A 21,491-nucleotide genomic window follows, 5' to 3' on the forward strand; every position below is an offset into this window, starting at 1 on the left:
CGAGTGCAGCAAAGAAAAATGGCGCCTCTTTTAAAAATTACCATCGTCTTAGTCATCTGTTCTATCTTTGTGGAGTGCAGATAAGACAAAGCCTTCTTTGTAATATGCGAGATTGGTCTCAAGGCTAATAAGTCGCAGATCATTCACAATTTTGCGCGGTTTGTGGTCCAAGAGTGATTATTGTTTCGTGTTTTGGTTTGCGCTAGGCTGCGCTAGGACACGTCAAGCTTCGATGGGGTTCTGTGTAACAGCTGCAAAACTCCTCTATTAAAACACTGGATAACTGGGAAAAAATCTCTTCATGTTAGTTGTGACCGAGTACAAAACGTCCGACGCTTAAGATTTGAATAAAACGCTGTGAAAAAAAATTCTAAATGCTAGTCTGTTTATATAGCCAAATTGCAGTTCTTGCGACAATCTCCTTTCAATAATACGATTTCACGTCAGTTATGATTCAGGAACGCCCTGTTGTTCAGAGATGTGCAACCTCAGTGAAGTGATTCTGCCAGTGATTACTTTTCAGAGATACCCCATCCTAACCACCAGAGTCCAGACCAGGTGCAGAGCCCTAATTCTGCGACTAATAAAATTTCAAAGATATCTGCCCACCCAGGGCTATGAAATTGTATGTTTCCATTTTTGACTAGATGATATAAAACTAAAGACCCAAACTCTAGAAATGACATCTATTAAATGTATGTGATGCCCTAACTTATTCAGGGGGTGTAGGCAGAATTTTGTAATATGGAGGCTTTTGACTCCAAGATGCCCCTTATATTCCTAAAATAAAGAATTAGATGAGCCAAAACAGGAGTGTGGTGCAAGATGTTACATATTACAGAAGTGTTTTATTGAGGTAACCCTAACCATGAAAAATCCTTCCCTTTACTCCCCACACTTCTACATACTAGAAAATTGCAAATATGCACACAACAGTGAAAATACTTCTAAAACTGTATCTAAATATAAATATCTAAAACTGCATTTTGTCTCTGAGATATTGAAGTGAATTTTCTGCTTCTGGTACTTCCATGCTTGCACTCATTTTTGCTTTTCATAAATTTTGTTGTTGGTATTTTCTACTGCACATGTGTTAATTATTTAATATATAACTAAGAAGGCTTACCTCCCTTGACTAGCCCATATCTATTTGGGGCCAAGTTCTTATGATTTGAAGATTAAAAAATTGAAAATGAGAGAAAATTAGCTCTAACTTTTCCTTTTCATTCAATTTTAACATGAGGAGAACTTAAGGATCTTAAAGCCTGATATTTATAAAGTCTGAGTTTATGGTAGCTTCAAGTGAGGCAATGTATGACTCAATAATTAAAGCTTGTCTGTGTGTCTTCTGGGGCACCAAGGCTATTTGATGTAGTTCAGGATGGAGTGACACACCCTACACATTCTGCAGACAGCACAGGGTTAAATAAAAAACAGATAGTCCCCATTTTGTACCAGCTCTGCTATGGCTTGAGTGAAAAGTGCATCTGGTTTGAATGTGACGATGCAGTCGTCCTCAATGACTATCACCTAAATCAACAAGGTTTAGTGCTGAGCATCTCATACGGTGCTCCTGCAAAAGGCAAAAGGCAAATGAAATTTTTCATGACTTGTCATCTTGCAACATCAGGAGCATCAATGAGCTTGTTTCAGGGGCAATTTTACATAAATTGCAACTTATGCAGCCTATGATAGATGACTATATACACTACTACTGTGTATACACAACCAAACTGACATTGGCAAGCCAAGTGCTCCTAAGTTTATGTGCACAAACACTGAATATATGAGACCCAGAGTATCAAAACAATAATTTATTTCTATCGGAGAGTGAAAAGTTACCCCTATGGCATTTTGTTGTTGCCCACAACTAGCGATGCCCTTTTAGATATTCAGGATTTCTAAAGTGTCATGGATACGAATTTATATTCAAGAAGGAAAGAAATCTTTTGGATAGAAAAGGAATAATAACATTTATGATTTTTGTAAGCATACAAATACATTGTATGTGATGGAGCTAATTCTTACATGTATGTGGATGCCAATGCAAGCAATCAAATTTAGGGATTTCATGTCCAGTGTTGTCAGTACTTCAAACAGGAATTGCAGTCCAGCAAGTGCAAAGCTGAACAAGGGAAAGAATTGTTTTGTGCTTGAACTTGTGCTAGTGTCAAAGTGGGAATAATATCGTAATGGTCATATGAAAATGCATTAAATCACTTATTATATTTCATAGTTAAGGGCAGGAAAAAGAATGCACAATATGTGTATTTTCATATTTTATATTGATTTCAGTTATATTTCAAGACATTATGTAAACATTTTAAGCATAACACTAAAATTCTTTTAGGCGCCAATTTTGTATGTATATTAAACAAATCATATAGAATAATTATCAGAATAAAATCATCTTCCAAATGGTGAGGGTTCTTGTCAATGAATCTGAGGGCTCACAGTGCATGATTATTAAAACGCAAATTCATCAGTGTTCCCCCCCCTTGGATGCAAAATCAAACATTCAAGAATGAAAGAGTGTTCCAAAACAATGCTTTTACAAATAAGTTTTGTTGGGATATACTTTTACATGTTCACGAAAAATCTGAAAACAAGGTTGAAAAGGACAAGAAAAATTTGTCTATCTTTAACGAAGTTTTAGCAAATAATATTTCAAAATCCACCGCCTCGATCTCTTAATCTCTGAGAATAAGTAATCGCCATAGAGCACCAATGTAAACCAGAAAAGCAAATTTTCTAAAATAGAAGGAAACATCCGAATACGGCCTTACTTGTAAGAGTAGGAAATTTGCTTGTTGATTTCATGCCGCTAAATAGTATCAAAATACTCGAACTTCCCCCATTAAAAGTGAAAATACGGAGTGACCGAAGGAGAAGTTTAACTTGTTTAGTCGCTTGTAAGGGATATATAACTGGATCTCGCTGTACGGTCAGGGTCAAATACTACAAAATTACGGGGGTCACATAAATTACGTTGAATTCAGGCTGCTATAATTTTAACATATAACATTCGATGATGCTGCTCCATATTTCACAAAGTAAGTCAAGGGGTATATCTTACCTAAATGCTAAGCAGCTCTGCAGATCATGGACGATAACCCAGAAATCAGTGACCGCTTGAATGTCAACAAATCAGCATATCACAACAAACGACCTCGTGAACGCTTTCTCTGCTTCATCAGAGGAGCCAAATTGATGAAAATTAATCAGCTAAATGGTCCTTCTCCACTACATGACACTTCAACATGGCTTAGCCAAAGCATCCAAGCTATAAGACATGTCTGTTGTTGATTGGGTATGCAAAAAAATCTCCCTTGAAAGAGCTTCAGAACAGCTTTCGGCCATTACGATTTCCGGTCAACAAGTGCTTCCCAGCAAGCTTGACGCATGCGCAAACGTTACCACTTGTTGTTAGTATGAATTATTCATACTAATTTTCCGGACTGTATATTGGTCCACAGGCGTCCCAAGCTCAGTGTGTGAGGTTAAATCGTTAACACATGTAGTTTCATATTGCGTAATTTAAAATGGCCGTGAATATAAAGGATTTGTATGGGAATTCAGGTAAAAGATTCAAATCGATAAATACTCGCTAGAATGTTCAATAAAATACAGCTTACCGAGTTTACTTTGCTTGTTTTTGTTTGCTGTGTGGTTATTTTTCCGATCCATTGCGATTTAAGCGATTTCCTTACAGTGGAAACTCGGGGTTAAAGGAAATCGCTAAGATATTTCAATTCACTGTTTACTCTTTTTTTAGCTTCATCAAGCCTTGTAATAACAGCTTCATCAAACTATTTAGAACACTCTTCTCTTCGTATAAAATTACCAGTCTTTGAGTGAAACAGGGTGTTAAGGTGACCTTTAATGCGTCTATCCATATCTAATATGTTCTCTAGTAACTCACTGAGCTTCATAATGTTCGCCCTCATTATTAACTAATCAGCTGGGACAAGAACATAATCGGTCATGTAAAATTTTCCAGCAGCACCAGGATTGATCGTGCTCAATATTGCTTCAATGCATGAGGTAATCTTAGATACTTGTTCCTGAATGTCGTATTGGCGCCTCCCTTCATCAAAGGGTAAAAAGTTGATCTCTTTTAATAATCCCTGTCATATCTTTTAGCGTGGGGAGGGTCATAACTATTTTGGGCCATACAAGGGGGAGGGTTACATTTTTTTCTGCAGGAAATTGGGGGAGGGCATAAAAAAAATTCACCTGGGATAAAGAATTGTACCAGCCCTGCCCCCACCCTCTAATAAATCACAGGTCCCTAATTTACTTCAGGTCATACTTCTTGTAGCTTGGTGATCACTTTTACAAGCTCAAGTTTCTAAAAAAAATGGTCCTGCAGATTGTATTAGTGTAGTGTCTCTGTATAGCTCTGATATAGCACCTGGAGCCTACAGTGGCAGATCGGAACCTTCAGATAAGAAGAGGGGTGGGGCAGGGGGGGAGGATTCTCACCAGACCTTAAGGTGGCGGGAAGGAACCACTCATTCAGACCTTAAGGTACGGAGGAGCTCAATCTAGAAAAGAATTTTCTTGGCACTGTTGTCCTCAATTTGATCTAGAAATATGGAGGGCAGGGGACCTCCCTAGATCTACTGCTGGCCTCTGCCAGCCCGCCCATGTTCACCTGCTATCTTTTTACATTTACTAGAAACTCTAGTATCAATTCAAATTATTTATCCTAAATATTAGGATTTTTGCAAAATTATTTATAGTTGCTTTTTTGCACTTGTATTTTGTTTTGTTTTTTTTTTTCAAATCCTAGGAGCCTCATTGTCACCAAGACCCTCTGCCTTCATACCCTATTCGACACTGAACTTTCTGACAACAGTCCTCAGCCAAGTGGTACCATCATGGTGTTGAAAAGTGTGGAAATAGATCCTGTTGATCCTGGGATGAATTATTTTTCTTTTTCTTCCCCCTTCCTCCACTCAAGGGGAGAGGGGGGGAAGGTGTTTTCCTTCCCCTCCCTTTGACCTATTACCTATTTCCTTGATTGCCTTCTGAGCTCCTGATGAGACAAGACCTTCAGCATTAAGCTGGTTATGGGCTATTTTTTGTTTTTCACTCAGTATGGTGAGCTTATCATAAATTTAAAATGGAATAAAAATGATCATGCAGGTATATCCATGTTGCAGCTGTAACAGGAGGAGGAGTTGGAGGTCCGGAGGGTGTTGCAGTCAAATGCTTGTGAGGAACAGAGAAACCAGTTGGAGAAAGAAATGAAGAAATGAAGAAAATTGGAGAAGGCTTCAAGAGAAATAGCAAATAAATGAAAAAAAAAAAGAAAAAAAGAAAAAAGAAAACAGGAAAAAAAAATTTTTCATTGAGGCCAAGCAGTTGGCTGCTCAGTTGCATGTCTGGGTAGCTTGACCATTTGGTTAATAAAATTCTCAAAACCACAAACAAACCACTCTAAGAATTTGATAAAATGTGTAAAAAAAATTGTTTATTACTTTTATAAAAATAAAGTTGTTTGTTTACAATTCTACAACCATTTTTTCATTTCTTCCTTTTCCCATAATTCTTTCCTCTGTTTTACTTTCCTCTTACTCTTTCTCCACTTCCACAATGTGCTTTTATGTACCCTCTATACCTGGGGTGGAAAGTCACCTGAAAATTTGAAATTAGCCATGCATTAAATAAAGCTTCCATTATAATCATTCTTTCAGGAAATAAAGCTGCTACTTTGGTGGTAATTCTAAAAAGCACTGTGTTCCACGATACAGTGCCTTGATTCAGCAAAGAAGCCTTGACCCTTTTGTTTTAAAAGTTAAAGATTTTCTTTTGGTAGCAGAGAAAGGCCCCCAGTTCAGTGCATTACAAATAATTATCACCTACAAAGTTATCTATCATCTAAATTAAAAAGGAACAACCAAATCATTTCCTTGTGGTACCTGCCTAATAACAAAATGAATAACTAAAATACTGATAAATAAATAATAATTATTGAATATCCAGGCCATTTTAGCTTAACAAAACAAAAACACAAGGTAAGTCATTCTCATTTCTATTTTTGTCAAAAAATGGAATTTAGGATGTATTTTGTTTATTGTCATACATTCTCTTATAAATTCAAAGTCCAACAAACTCCTTCAGAGTTTGGGCTACCTGTGGATGGGGCAACATTTCATGACAGGATGGACAATAAAGGGGCTGCATTTTCAACACCTTCCATGTGACTGGAAATTACAAAGGTTCACACAGCAGATTCAGGAATACAAGATGACTAACTTGGAATCACATAGTTTACATTTGCCAAAAGTAGCTAACATTGGGCCTTTTGGTCATAGAAAAGACTGTAAAAGGATTTGGATTCTGGTTGGCTAATTGTGCCAGATACCCAGCGCACCAGAAGGTTGACCCGAGTATCCCACAGGTTGTGAGGGTCACTTTGGTTTTTATAATCTCATAAAGTACAGCAACTTACCACTTAAAAGTGAAAAAAAATCAACCATAACATATAAGAAAACAGAAATAGTTTATGTTGAGCCATAACTTCAACAACTGTCTGCTATCCCTGGGGTGGGGGGGGGGGGGTACTCCCTTATATGGCCTCCATGGGGATGTGCCACTGGACAGGGTATGGTTTTCGTCCTCTCGTCCTGAACAGGGTATATAGTTTGGCACAAGTCTGTCCTAAACAGGGTATACAATTTCCTGCAAGTCTGTCCTAAACAGTGTGCATGATTTGTGCGAGTCTGTTCTAATTATAAACAGGGTGTTTCATAGCCTGCGAAGCGCAGACGCATTTTCGGTCGTCGCTTCTCTCCCTCCGAAAAATAGCTATTTTTCGGAGGGAGAGAAGCGATGACCGGAAATGCGTCTGCGTTTCACAGGCTAGGTGTTTCATGCATGATCGATTTTGTCTTAGTGCAAATGTTTGCTGATATTTAGTACGTCATCACCCAAAGCATTTACTGGAATAAATATAAATGTTATTGTTCTTGGCACCCTTGTCTAAATAAGATAAGTACAAGTTGACAGGTGTGCTAGATAACCTTGTCCCCATCTGAGGGAGTTGTCCTATCTGGGTACTAAAGTTGAGGGTGTTATCCTAAACAGGGTATGGGTTTCAAACCCTCAGCGGCTCACCTACATCCAAATATTGGTCGAGTACCTCTCCCACCCCCCACCCCCCCCTACACCGGGCTGCTATCTTATAAGCAAGCTTCGAATTAACTGAGCCATAATTACACAATGGTTGACTGTATTTGTACCCTCTTTGTAAACGTAACAATCATTTTTATATTGGGAAGTGCAGTAATAATAATCCAGATGGCCAAAACTTCCATATTTTGGCCATTCTTGTTCTGAAGTATCCACCTTATTCTGAGCTATCCAAACAGATACTTTGCTATGAATAAGCTTTACACGGCAGTCGCGGTAGTTGTACTGTAATTAAACAGACATTGTTTGCTCCTTGCACTAAATTGTTACAAAAAGAACGTGAAAAACAACTAACCTCTATGTAGGCTTTGATCCATATTTTGGAGTAACCATTCTCATCTTAGCCTTCTTCAGTCTTTGTATACTTATCTCAGGAGTCGGAGCGATGTGCCGAAAAATAATTTTATTCAGTTCCAATCTCCGAGCGGATACCTGATTTTGGATTATCCATGCTAGTCACGACCATTCCATATTAAACTCTGTTTGAGACTCATAACCAACACGCATGCTTTCTAACGAAGCTCGCTAATGTTAATTCAGCACGTAGTAAACCCTCTCCTCCTTATCTGTCAACAACTTTTGTCTCAAAATGCTGCTGGACACCGCAGAAGGAAGCGCCAGTCTGAAGGATGAAGCGCACTACGGACGTTTTGTGACTCAGTATGCAAATTACCTTCAACAGTAATATAGGATTACAGCTGTCAAGATCTTGGGACCCGGGGTCAGGATCCGCTAAAAGCAGGCGAAATGCAAACGTAAAACATGCGTGTAATATAAAATTTTTGAAAATGGAGAATTTAATTAGTAGCCTCGCTGAAGATTTTCATTGCTTCGAGACGTCGGCATTATCAAATCAAAAGATGTCTTTAGTTAACAAAAAATTGTGTACATGTTTTCTTCCCATCTTCACAGGTAGAACTTCCAGTTGTTGGCTGCACGTGGGTAATCCTGGCCTGCACGTGCGTTATCTCAGAATGCCTTCCCAATAAAGGACAAAATTAATGTAATTTCTGCTGTTTAAAAAGGGTCACTTTTCGTGAATTGAAACAAACATTATTTACGTTTTTTTTGTTAGTACATTTGAAATTAGACAATTTCCAAAACAAAACAAAAAATACATTCTCCTGGAACAAACAGCGGAGACAACAGAGAACCTCGGCCATGAAGGATCCGATAAAGCCTTGCGATCTTTAACCTGTGCCGAGTAAGACCAGGAAGCCAGTTTTGCAAGGTTTCGAAATCCATTTAATTTTTGTCTCAGTGACATAAGGGACGGACCATTAGAAAACTTATTGGGGGGGGGGGGGGGGGAGTACCAAAAAAAAAATATTCGCGCAAGGGAAAATTAAATGAAAAAAATTCATGCACGGCCTAAAAAAATTCATACAAGGAATTTGATAACGAAAAAAAATTCCTGCGGCTCAAAAATCCCCCCCCCCCCATAACTTTTCTAATAGTCCGTCCCTAATAGATAAGATTTCTCTCCGTGATCCCCAGTATCCTGCGTTCTTGTAACATTCTGCAAGCACATTTGCTACTGAGCTTGGAGTCATTGGCTTCGTCATTGGTCTGCTGAGCTACAATTTGAGATTGAACTAAGGATACCCAGACAAGTCCCAGAGTTTTTCAGCGTCTTCTGGCGCAATCTCCTTCCCGTCCGTCCGTAGGGCGGGTAGGAGAGAACCCTGGGAACGAGGTTGCAATCTCTCCACGAGTTGCATCGACCACTTGTTTTGCTGTTCGAATGTGGAATCGTTGAGTTCTGTCCGATGCCATATCCCCCACACGTTGTCTTGAATGAGGTACAAGTCAGTCGCTTGAAGGAAGTGTAAAAATAATCATAATAATAAAAAAAAACGACAACAACAAAGCTATCAGAACTGGACTATGATCTTTAACTTTTGCAAAAAAAAGTATTTACTCCAGGGGAAATCGGGTTTAATTTCAAACTAAAAGTAAAACTGAAAGGTTTATTTTATCGGACAGGTTAGGTGGATTGGTACTGTACCCGGGAGACTCTGGGTTATCTAAGAGAATTGACAACTCTTGAATCTAAGTGACTTATTACAATATAATACAATGAATAACCAAGAGTACCTGAACCTACAGGAATGAGGATACCGGTTTGCTGATAGATATATTCTGAAATGTTCTTCTTCTAACTCCTTTGTCGGCTTTAACAGGTTTCCCTCTTCTTTCAATTATGTGATTGGCGATTTTCTTTGGAACTTGGCATGAATCGGAATAACTGTTCCGTCGCCATCCAATACCGAGCTCAGAACGATGGAAAGGGAATATATTAAAGGAACTTAGGGCGCTTTCCATCTGTCAGAACTGGCCGGCTGGACCATCGCCCGACCAGTCATTTTGAAAATGAAATAGGATTTTTCCAAGAGTTTTTGCCGAAAAACGTTCTCTTTCGAGCATACTATTTAGGATTTAACTGATCTAGCTGAAGAGTTTTATTAAAACGGAAATTATCATTGTGACGGGAATGGTCTGGCTGGTCAGTTCTGAGCTAAAATAAAGTCTGTTTCGCTTTCAATACCAGAAAAAGAGACCATGTCGACCTATGCCCAGTTACGTCCTTAATAGTTTGACAGCGACAAAGGAACAATCTCAGTTGATCTCTGCCTCCTCCCTTCTATCAAACGAACACAGAGTACCTACTGATGACTCGAATGAGCACGAACCTTCCATAGCTTCATCGAAGAAGAGCTCACACAAACAGTGTTTATGCAAAGATCTTTTTCTTTTTCAAGTGGGAATGAACAGTTGAATCAAATTAAACTAAATTTAATTCGATAATGTTGATCAGATGCCTACAACGTCAAAATATTAAAGATTATTCTCGGGTAAAATAATGGCAACTGGAGTGTTCTTGAAGAAGGAGGAGTATAAAAGATGAATCTTCTTCAGTGTACTGGAAGTAACGGGTGAAAGTCGGTAAAGCTCGTCACGTGTATTTCACCGGAAGTAGACCCTTGGCACACTCCTATGCAAATGAGATTAATTAAAGTGAACGGATCCACGAGCAAGGAACCTTGCTTTGTTAAACTACCGATGTTTATTTTATAGACGGCTTTTTTAAGGTTCAGGTTTCTCAAAATTTTTAACAAGCATGAGATGTTAACTTGAAAACATTAGAGAAAACAGGGGGATGAAAAAATTACCAGAAAGCTGTCACGCCCTCCACAATAGGGAACTTAAGAACCACGACGACGGCTTTGTCGACGACGACCGGAAGTGAGATACCGTGCACTGCGCAAGCGCGGTTAACAAATTTCGTCGTCGTGGTGTCGTCGACGACGCCAAATACAGTACAGTCACGTCGTCCTGCAGTCCACAAGCTTCGGCAGGTATAACTCCCGGTTTTTAAGCGATTTTTCAAGGGCTTTGTATTTTTTCACCTCGTAAATCCAGGTATCCTTTCTTTTTTCTGCTAACAAGCGATGTTGAAAAATTTGACTGATGAATTGTGTTTACTTCGAAGACAACACTGAGCTGTGCAGGCCGAGCGAGCGAACTCGTAAGTGACAAATTTATTTGTACGTATTTAGGTCAGGCAAATCATATATCTTTAATATAGAGGAAATGAACTTTATATAGAAAACAGCTATCGCATCGGAATGTCTCTTTTTCCAAATCTAAACTCTGACAGACAATCGGACTCGGTCATGTCATTCAGGTTGAACGTTGAATAACCTTCGTACGGAAAGCAGAGATTTTTCCATTCGAAAAGGTCAGACAACACTAAAAATTCTTCATCGTCAATGAAAGTAGACGTACGGCTTATAAAATAAGATCTTGCATCGTCTTAAAAGACGCCTTTGCGAAAAAACGTTGTTGCGAACGAACATCACAGTTGTACTACTTCTACAAGTTTGTTTACATTCAGTGTCGTCGTCGTCGACCTACCGATCGACTACATCTTAAGCAGGGCGGATAAAGGTTGGGCGGTGAAACGAGCGCTCCGCTCTTCATTTAATGTGTGATGCGGAGTAGAACTGGCACGAGCGCTCTTTCCGCGCTTCCGGTGCGCTTCAAGGCCGGCGAAATTTTCCTTTATGTAAACCGGAAATCCTATTTTCTTTCTGTAATTTCAGGCAACAAAAGCTAAATAGATAAATTCATTTCATAACAATATCAATAAACAGTTTCATATGTTTGTGTCTGTACGTCTATAAGTCAAACTTGTTGGTCGTATAATGCCAAAATTTGAGTTTAATTTGAAAGTGTTGAATACCTCCTCCTTCCACTAAATATCACCTAATAGTCTTTCGCCGTTTCGTTTGCAAAAGCTTAACACTTCTTAACCTCAATTTTTACATATGTTAAAGGAGGATAAATTTTATATAACATAACAAAAAATTAGATTGATATATATTGATATAGTGGCGTTATACTTCTTCAAACTTTGCTTCTCGGGTGCAACGCGCCATGGCTATTCGCGCAATGCGTTGCAAATCCGGCAGCCGCAGGTAAACAAAATTTATTGAGGTTAATTGTAAGGTTTTTTCTCCGTTTTTTCTCTCTAAAACAAAACAAGGTAAACAGAAAAAACTGAGGGGAAACTAATTTTGAAGTTTCGAAGAAACAGAAAGACGTCTGAGATGTTTTTTTCAAAATTAAAGAGAAGGATGATGGTGATTGAAATTAGCATAATTTCACCTTGCACGAGCTGCACGCATTTATAAAATACACGTCATCTAGTTATGAAACACGATCTGCTGTCTTTTAGTTTTGCCATGGATGACATGGATGAGATTTTCCTTCGTGTTTTAGACAGTACTTAGTTGTTTTTGTTTTGGAATAACATCGACATTGGCGAGTAGCAGAACGAAAATATGATTCAGTGGTAGAGTTATGAAAGTAATAAAAGAAACCCTTTGATAGAGATGTTTGTCAACTCCAACTAAACCTCCCGCAAAAAATAGCAACATTTGCCTCTCGGAGACAGCGTACCAGCACAAAGGAACGAGGAAGAAGTGCAAGAAAACAATTCAAGCCGCCATAATTCAGTCACAGCGGCAGTGTCTAATGTACAAACCACATCGTATCGCAAGCCCAAACCGAAGTCGAAAACAAGCGACATTTCTAAGCAGAGTCCCAGTCCACTGCATCACACCTTTTTGCTCGGATGCGCTCGTTTCACCGCCCAACCTTTATCCGCCCTGATCTTAAGTTTCCTTTTTCCCGCCGAAACTGACGTTCTCGTTCCAGTCCTTTCCCAGTCAACAGACGTCGTCGTCGTGAACTTCGTCGTGGTTCTTAAGTTCCCTAATGCTACAATGTGAACGCACACATTCCAGCGGACTTCACGACTACGGTAACATAGGTGATAAGACGGCAAAATGAAACAACTTGGAGCTTGAAGTACAACAGATACAGGTTAAGGTGAGCTTTTCAAAAAAATTGTTCTACATATCAAGGCTACCAGCGTTGTAAACGGAAACCTAAAGTCAAATTGTTGGTGGTGGTCGCGTGACTCATGTGTTGGATGGCGTTATTTTATGTTGTCTGTAACAGGAATTTCAAATAATTTCTGAGAAGCTCAAAATGATTTCCCCAGAATAATTTTAACATAACATAATAGTTTGGTGCTTGTAATGTTTTCCCCTTCAATCCTGAAAAATTCTGATCAAAGGCACATGATGTAAATCGGCACTTTTTTCAACTACCTTCCGTGGTTGAACAACAAGTAGAAATACGCTTAAGGTTTTTATAATTACTCAGACTGTTGTAATGCTAAATATATTATATATTTTGGTCAACAACGAGTTAAACTTAAAATTTAGCAACAAGCTTTTTTTCTAGCGCGGTTATTTTGAAATGCAAGTCGAGCGAATCATAGTGAATTTCAACCCTGTTTTCGGCTTGCGAAATCGACGGCGGGGCTTGAAACGGTTTTATTGTTTTTCTCGGAAACGAACAGATCTTTCAAAGAAAAAACTGCATGGCGTATGTACACTTACTAAAGTCTATCAGTATGCAAAAGAAGAGCGATTTTTATTTTTTGAGCCTTGCCGCACTTTTGTCGATATTTGCATGGAGTTGCTCTTAAGCCCCTCCATGTATAAGCCCCTCCAAAAATAAGCCCCCAAAACCGGTAACGCAAAAAACCCTCCGTTAAATCACCCCTTCAAATATAAGCCCCCCGGGAGCTTGTACTTGGAAAATTGCCCTCAGATATAAAGTAAAACAAAGCAAAAACGGTCAATTGACTTCCAACAATAGGGCTAGCCCAATCGATTTTGAAACGTAAATTTCCCTCCGTAGATAAGCCCCTCCGAATATAAGCCCCTCAAAAAATAAGCCCCTCAAAAAGGGCCTTTAAAAAATATAAGCCCCAGGGCTTATTTTCGGAATTTTACGGAGGTATTCGACTGGGTATGAGTCTAGTACAGGTGTAAAGGAAGAAGGAAGTTGTTTCGTTTTCGTGGTCAAGATTTAGAAATTCACCATATTTCGTCGTTTTTCCTCTGCGATTCATAGAACGGCGGAAATCATGCAACAAAGAAGTTACGAGGCAAGTTAAATAAATGTTTTGGAGGTTTATCGAGTCTGTCTCGGTGTGCATCGTTGTTGAAGGCAGGTGGGCGAAGAATGCCTGCTTACAGTTCACGAGATTCCTTTGTATTAGAATACTTAAACTGCTTTCTGTCTTTTTCTTAATTTTACGGTATCTGCATTTTTGGTTTCAGGATGCAGTAAAGGCTCTGAACACCCTTCAAACTAAAGCGCAAGATCTGAAGCAGCAAGCGGGAGTAAAAGTCAGCCATTTTTATAACTGTTGTTTAGTTGCTTTAATTGACTTAGCGTAATGTTTTGTGTTGTACCGACCTTAAGTTTAGGTGGACGGCGACATAGAGGACAGTGAATTTGGCCACGGCGGCACGGCGAGGGACGACGTTCACTTTTCGAGAGAAACAAACTTTAAATCTCAGTAGAGGTGACGGTCGAAGACGTTTTTTTTAACTTCCGGAAGGTTCGGGAGAATGGGTTCTCTGAAAGAGATCCGAGTGATATTGGTCTACTTTTATATGATGGTGTCATAGCAGATGAGGAATTCGTTTTCTTGTACAATGAAATCTAGTTGAGCGTTTTGTTACTCGAAAGAGAATGTTCGTCGTTTCATTGAGCCTATTTGCGATTACGTATTGCCGTATTTTCCCACGCTCCAGCGTTCTTAGCCTAACAACGGCTGGTAATCGAGCTTACACAGTTCTGGGCTTGAAGCGGTAGGGTTCACTTACAATAATTTCTTTAGCAAGCTCAATATCGTGAACTATAGTCCACTCCACATTGAGTCTTAAAATAAGAACAAATAATTAACACGATGGACAATGCGCGCGATAAACAAGCCGCGAGTTCCCTTATCCTGCTTTATCAAGACGTTTATTTTGTCGAGTAATGAACCTATGAACACGTAATTTTATTTTGGCCTATAACGTAAGCAGAGAAAATGAACTAAATACTTCGTGAATAAAGAAAAAGGTAGAAGCCGATGTTCACATGATGCGAGAATATTAAATATCATAATTTTATCGCTGGGAATTCTAATCCTGCAGTTGTACCATTTGGACAAGTTCAGTGTGCTATATTCCATCACAAAATAGTGTTGTAATAAGTAATTGAGAAAGGTTTACCATTTGAAGTAAACTAGACATTACAGAAACAGATTAAAGCGGCATTCTGTCAAAATAAAGATATTTTGAAGACAAAAGACACCGCCGCACTAAGCTTTCTCACCGTCGCGACGTGCAGTCGACGTAGGCTGGACGGCTGAGATATATGTAAATTAGGCCCAAATCGAGCAACTTTTATTTCCGCCTTACCGTCTACCCTAACTTTAATAAGAGGACCAAACTGCAACGGAGGACACAGCTACACGCGCGCGCCTCATCCTAACCCCCAATCCTCTCTCACCCCAAAAACATATAAATAGCGACTGGGTATTCGACTGGGTATGAGTCTGGTACAGGTGCACAAGAAAAAGGAAGTTGTTTCTTTTTCGTGGTCAAGATTTGGAAATTCACCATATTTCGTCGTTTTTCCTCGGCGATTCATAGAACGGCGCAAATCATGCCACAAAGAAGTTACGAGGGCAAGTTAAAAATAAATGTTATGGAGGTTTATCGAGTCTGTCTCGGTGTACATCGTTGTTGAAGGCAGGTGGGCGAAGAATGCCTGCTTGCAGTTCATGAGATTCCTTTGTATTAGAACGCTTAAACTGCTTTCTGTCTTGTTCTTAATTTTACTGTATCTGCATTTTTTGTTTCAGGATGCAGCAAAGGCACCGAACACCCTTCAAACTAAAGCGCAAGATCTGAAGCAGGAAGCGGGAGTAAAAGTCAGCCATTTTTATAACTGTTGTTTAGTTGCTTTAATTGATTTAGCGTAATGTTTTGTGTTGTACCGACGTTTAGGTGGACGGCGACATAGAGGACGGTGACTTTGGCCACGGCGGCTTGGGGAAGGACGACGTTCACTTTTCGAGAGAAACAAACTTTAAGTCTCAGTAGAGTGACGGTCGAAGACGTTTTTTTAACTTTCGGAAGGTTCGAGAGAAGGAGTTCTCTGAAAGAGATCCGAGTGATTATGGTCTACTTTTATATGATAGTGTCATAGCAGATGAGGAATTCGTTTTCTTGTACAATGAAATCTAGTTGAGCGTTTTGTTACTCGAAAGAGAATGTTCGTCTTTTCATTGAGCCTATTTGCGATTACGTATTGCCATATTCTCCCACGCTCCAGGGTTCTTAGCCTAGTAATCGAGTACACAGTTCTGGGCTTGAAGCGATAGGGTTCACTTACAATAATATCTTTAGCAAGCTGAATATCGTGAACTTTAGTCCACTCCACATTGAGTCTTAAATTAAGAACAAATAATTGACACGATGGACAATGCGCGCGATAAACAAGCCGCGAGTTCCCTTATCCTGCTTTATCAAGACGTTTATTTTGTCGAGTAATGAACCTATGAACACGTAATTTTATTTTGGCCCATAACGTAAGCAGAGAAAATGAACCAAATACTTCGTGAATAAAGAAAAAGGTAGAAGCCGGTGTTCACATGATGCGAGAATATTAAATGTCATAATTTTATCGCTGGGAATTCTAATCCTGCAGTTGTACCATTTGGACAAGTTCAGTGTGCTATATTCCATCATAAAATAGCGTTTTATAACATAACTAAGATAGTACGCGAGTAGTGGATAAGGCACCTGTTAGGCCTTTCTTTTGCGGATTTAATTAACTTTTCGTGCGGTATAAATTAACGCAGATGACGTCATGCATCTCATTAAGATAGGATGATGTCATACTTTAAATTAATACCGATGACGTCACGCATCTCAATAAGATAAGATGATGCAATAGTTTATTTTGAGCTGGCTGACGTCATGCATGTCATATAGATAGGATGATGTCATAGTTTATTTGTAGCTGGCAAGGAGCAAGTGACGTCAGAAAGGAGGAGGGAAAATAATAAAATTGTGGAGAAGGGAATAAAAAAAATGAGGAGGGAAATAAAATTGAAAAGGGAGAGGGGTAAGCAAAACATTGTGCGCAATGTGAAAAAAAAAAGGATGGCTTGCTTTCTTTGACTATTTTAATAGATTTCTTTCAAATCACTGTGTATTTGACTCTTTTTGTTTTAAACGGTGTCTCGTGTCTGATTTTATTGCTAGCAATTATGAGTCGCGTGTTTTAATTGATCCTTGTTAAGTTATTTGTTTTATAATAATACGTCAAGGTTGCTCCCTTGAGGTTTTTTCCTGTAGAGCTAATTTGTATTCAACTTTAGGCTTGTGAACTCGCATAATTAACTGATTAACGCTAACGGAGCGTAAATTGACAAAACCATAAGCTCATCAAGCGCTGAGATTTCAATAGTTAGTCGTTTCTTCGAGATGGAACGGAGAAAACGCTTTCGTAATAATGAGTCAAAATTGAAATTGAGAGTTTTCAGCTCCACTTTTTGTATGTGTGTGTGTGTTTTGTTATATATCCGATATTTAGCGCTAAATAAGAAGACATGTGTTGCTAGGGGATCGCATCTCTTATTCCCTCTTTTTATAAATAGACTTTCCACTCATTAGAAACAAGAATGGAGTTGATTTAAGAACCAAAAGAGCTAGGTTTTACTTTAGAACCACCCGTTGTTTTCTATAGAATTTTCATACCCTGTGCAATACTTTCTACAGAGTCAAGTAAACAAAGATTGACATTTTTGCTTGATAGGCAGTTTTTCGCTTCGCTGAGCTTCGACCTCGTTTTCATGTTTTGCCTGAAAAATTAGTACGATTTCGCATTCGCTTAACCTCCTTTTCCCTTCTTTTGAAGTAAAGATTTTTCAGTTAACCTCCGTGTCTTGGTTTTGTTTATAACCGATTTTTAGTGAAAATAATTTAATGATTAAAGATTTTTCAGTTAGTATAATCTGCAGAGACAACATGTTCAAAATTTGCCCGCCTTTATTTTGAACACATGACAGTTTCTACAATATCCAATCAGAAGACTGTAGCAAACAATATCTAATCAGAAGACTATAGCAAATAGCTAATTATATAAAAATCACTTTTCTGTTTAAAGATTATGATCTCAACATTTTTGGCTGACGTAAACTCTAGGAAATTCTGACGTCACTTGCTCCTTGCCAGCTACAAATAAACTATGACATCATCCTATCTATATGACATGCATGACGTCAGCCAGCTCAAAATAAACTATTGCATCATCCTATCTTATTGAGATGCGTGACGTCATCGGTATTAATTTAAAGTATGACGCCATCCTATCTTAATGAGATGCATGACGTCATCTGCGTTAATTTATACCGCACAAAAAGTTAATTAAATCCGCAAAAAAACGGTTTAACAGGTGCCTTATCCACTACTTACGCGCACTCTGATTGGCCGAGAGGCGTTTTTGCGTGAGAGTATGTAAACATGGTTGTGACGTCTAGATGTTTTGCTTTTCGGGCGCTAATCATGGAAGCACGAATTTGAAAGAAGTTTTGAGTGGAAAAACTCGACAAGTTTACTTTATTTACCCATTTCCTCGTCGGTTGAAACTTGAAAGATCTTTAGAAACATGCTTTGTCAATTTTTTTTCGCTTGACCTGACATTTTAAGCGAGAAAAACCGGTATTTTGGAAAGCATCTTTTTTGCAAAACAAAAACTGATTACGCGTACAAGCTTCGCGTACAAGACTTCGCGACTGGTAAGAATTTCTGTTCTAATCATTGCTGTAAACAAGACAGTTTTGCTTTTTTTCTCGGGAGAGTTATTTTATAAAAGCAATAGAAAACTTTCTTCCTGTGTTTGCATAGCCTGATATAAACACTCGAGGGGTTGGGAGAATTCTCGACAGTTATGCAAACCCTCGACTTCGTCTCGGGCTTGCATATATTAACTGTCTCGAATTCTCCCAACCCCTCTTCTGTTTTTTTCAGGCTATGCAAACACGGAAAACGTTTTCTGTTGCTTAAATAATAAGTAATTGAGAAAGGTTTACCATTTGAAGTAAACTAGACAGTAAAGAAACAGATTAAAGCGGTATTCTGTCAAAATAAAGATATTTTGAAGACAAAAACACGAAGAGGACAGGAAAAAATAACGGATTCCCATTTTTGGATATTTTAAGGTATTTAAAGAATACCCATAAAAATCCCAAATTTGGCAAAGTGAGACAAGTCCCAACCAGGGAATTCCCAACCGAGTTCCCTGACTGGGACTTGTCTCACTTTTCAAAATTTGGGATTTTTACGGCTATTCTTTAAATACCCTAAAATATCCAAAAATGGGAATCGGTTATTTCTTCCTGTGGAGAAAACTCACGTTCTCGAGACAACGCTGCACTAATTAAGCTTTCTCACCGTCGTGACGTGCAGTCGACGTAGGCTGGACGGCTGAGATATATGTAAATTAGGCCCAAATCGGGCAACTTTTATTTCCGCCTTACCGTCTACCCTAACTTAAGAGGACCAAACTGCAACGGAGGACACAGCTACACGCGCGCGCCTCATCCTAACCCCCAATCCTCTCTCACCCCAAAAACATATAAATAGCGACTGGGTATGAGTCTGGTACAGGTGCACAGGAAGAAGGAAGTTGTTTCGTTTTCGTGGTCAAGACTTGGAAATTCACCATTTCTCGTCGTTTTTTCTCGGCGATTCATAGAACGGCGGAAATCATGCAACAAAGAAGTTACGAGGGCAAGTTAAAAATAAATGTTTTGGAGGTTTATCGAGTCTGTCTGGCTGTGCATCGTTGTTGAAGGCAGCTGGGCAAAGAATGCCTGCTTGCCAGGCAGTTCATGAGATTCCTTTGTATTAGAATACTTAAACTGCTTTCTGTCTTGTTCTTAATTTTACGGTATCTGCATTTTTTGTTTCAGGATGCAGCAAAGGCACCGAACACCCTTCAAACTAATGCGCAAGATCTGGAGCAAATTCGACGTAGTCCAGGCCAACATGCTCGCGACTACTTGGCTGAGATGAGAAGTTTTACAGAACGAGTGGGAGTAAAAGTCAGCCCTTTTTATAACTGTTGTTTAGTTGGTTTAATTGATTTAGCGTAATGTTTTGTGGTGTTTCATGAAAAATCGGTTTGATGCTACTTGTTTTCATCCACCCGATGTTACCTACTTTACGTGCGTCAAGGTTTTTTGTTACCCTACGAGCACAGGCCCTTCGATCTTCCTTCGACTTATCTAGGAAGATCGAAGGGCCTCTACTCGCAGGGTCTGCCTCGTACACAGTCGTCTCTCTCTCGATGAACCAACCTTAAGTTTAGGTGGACGGCGACATAGAGGACGGTGACTTTGGCCACGGCGGCTTGGGGAGGGACGACGTTCACTTTTCGAGAGAAACAAACTTCAATTAAGTCTCAGTAGAGGTGACGGTCAAAGAGGTTTTTTTAACTTTCGGAAGGTTCGAGAGAATGAGTTCCCTGAAAGAGATCCGAGTGATTATGGTCTACTTTTATATGATGGTGTCATATCAGATGAGGAATTCGTTCTCTTGTACAACGAAATCTAGTTGAGCGTTTTGTTACTCGAAGAAAGAGAATGTTCGTCGCTTCATTGAGCCTATTTACGATTACGTTATTTACGTATTCTCTATTTTCCAATTGCCCATAATACACTCTGTTTGCCCCCCAAATTCTGCATAAACCATTGTTTTTAAGTGCTCCTGGGAGTACTGCATTTTCCCAAGAGCATTTTAAGACAATAAGTTATGCAAAATTTGGGGGGTAAACAGAGTGTATTATGGGCAATTGGAAAATAGTCAATTGCCATATTTTCCCACGCTCCAGGGTTCTTAGCCTAACAACGGCTGGTAATGAATCACAGTTCTGGGCTTGAAGCGGTAGGGTTCACTTACAATAATTTCTTTAGCAAGCTGAATTTCGTCAACTTTCGTCCACTCCACATTAGGGCCGTTTATACGAGAGAAAATAAGCCGCGGCTTACATAAGACGCGAACACCCCGTATAAATGGTACAAAATCTATGTTCACGGCTTATTCAACCCAAGGCCAGCTCAAGCCGCGGCTTATCCTAGCCGAGGGGTTTTGGGATGGGCTTATCCAAGCCGCGGCTTACCTTGGACGTGAAAACGTTGGTATAAATGCACTCAAACGTTGTCCGCGGCTTGCTGAAGCCGTGAACGACTGCTGCGCATGCTCTGTTTTTAATTATATCCCAGGCCTTCACGGCCGAGAAACGCGCGTTGCAGTGACGGGAAAATGAGTTTTGTTTACATTTACACCGTGGAAAATGGCGGATAGAGATTCATGTAAAAAAAGAAATGTGTGAAGTGCCCCAAAAGAAAAACAAATCCTGCTCATATGCAGCGAGCTTGAGATTGCGGGGCAGCTCGATGTCTGCGCTACCTCGGCAAGCGTAAGTTTGCCGATTTAAATTTTAAATCTACGCTTATTAAAAGTACAGCCTGGCCGCGAACTAAGCCGTGAACCATTTATACGAGCAGTTCGCGTCTAATATAAGCCTTATGTAAGCTGCGGCCAGGGTAAGCCGCGGCTTATTTTCTCTCGTATTAACGGTCCTATTGACTCTTAAAATAAGAACAAATAATTAACACGATGGACAATCCTGATGGACATCCTGCTTTTTTTGTCGAATAATGAACCTATGAACACGAAATTTTATTTTGGCCTATAACGTAAGCAGAGAAAATGAACTAAATACTTCGTGAATAAAGAAAAGGGTAGAAGCCGATGTTCACAGGATGCGAGAATATTACGTGTCATAATTTACCGCTG

General features: G+C 39.3%; 2 protein-coding genes and 2 long non-coding RNA genes across 4 annotated transcripts in view; 2 read left to right on the forward strand and 2 right to left on the reverse strand.

Annotated features, from left to right (window-relative positions):
- Nucleotides 1-21,491, reverse strand: part of LOC140938858 (uncharacterized) — a 142,444-nt gene that overhangs the window by 12,322 nt on the left and 108,631 nt on the right. The gene's annotated exons all lie outside the window — the stretch shown is intronic.
- LOC140937243 (uncharacterized) lies at nt 4,372-5,524 on the forward strand. Its single transcript, XR_012165446.1, has 2 exons — nt 4,372-4,530; nt 5,169-5,524. It is a non-coding gene; the product is annotated as an uncharacterized lncRNA (long non-coding RNA).
- Nucleotides 5,453-7,606, reverse strand: LOC140937242 (uncharacterized). Its single transcript, XR_012165445.1, has 2 exons — nt 7,496-7,606; nt 5,453-5,643 (listed from the first exon to the last, which is right to left on the reverse strand). It is a non-coding gene; the product is annotated as an uncharacterized lncRNA (long non-coding RNA).
- Nucleotides 13,709-21,491, forward strand: part of LOC140936671 (folylpolyglutamate synthase, mitochondrial-like) — a 47,530-nt gene continuing 39,747 nt past the window's right edge. Inside the window, exons 1-4 of the mRNA XM_073386161.1 lie at nt 13,709-13,729; nt 13,905-13,973; nt 15,485-15,553; nt 19,604-19,735. Of these exons, the coding sequence (XP_073242262.1) occupies nt 13,709-13,729; nt 13,905-13,973; nt 15,485-15,553; nt 19,604-19,735 (291 nt within the window). The remainder of the gene's footprint in view (nt 13,730-13,904; nt 13,974-15,484; nt 15,554-19,603; nt 19,736-21,491) is intronic.

Source organism: Porites lutea, chromosome 5 (genome assembly GCF_958299795.1).
Source record: "Porites lutea chromosome 5, jaPorLute2.1, whole genome shotgun sequence".
NCBI classification, from domain to species: Eukaryota; Metazoa; Cnidaria; class Anthozoa; order Scleractinia; family Poritidae; genus Porites; species Porites lutea.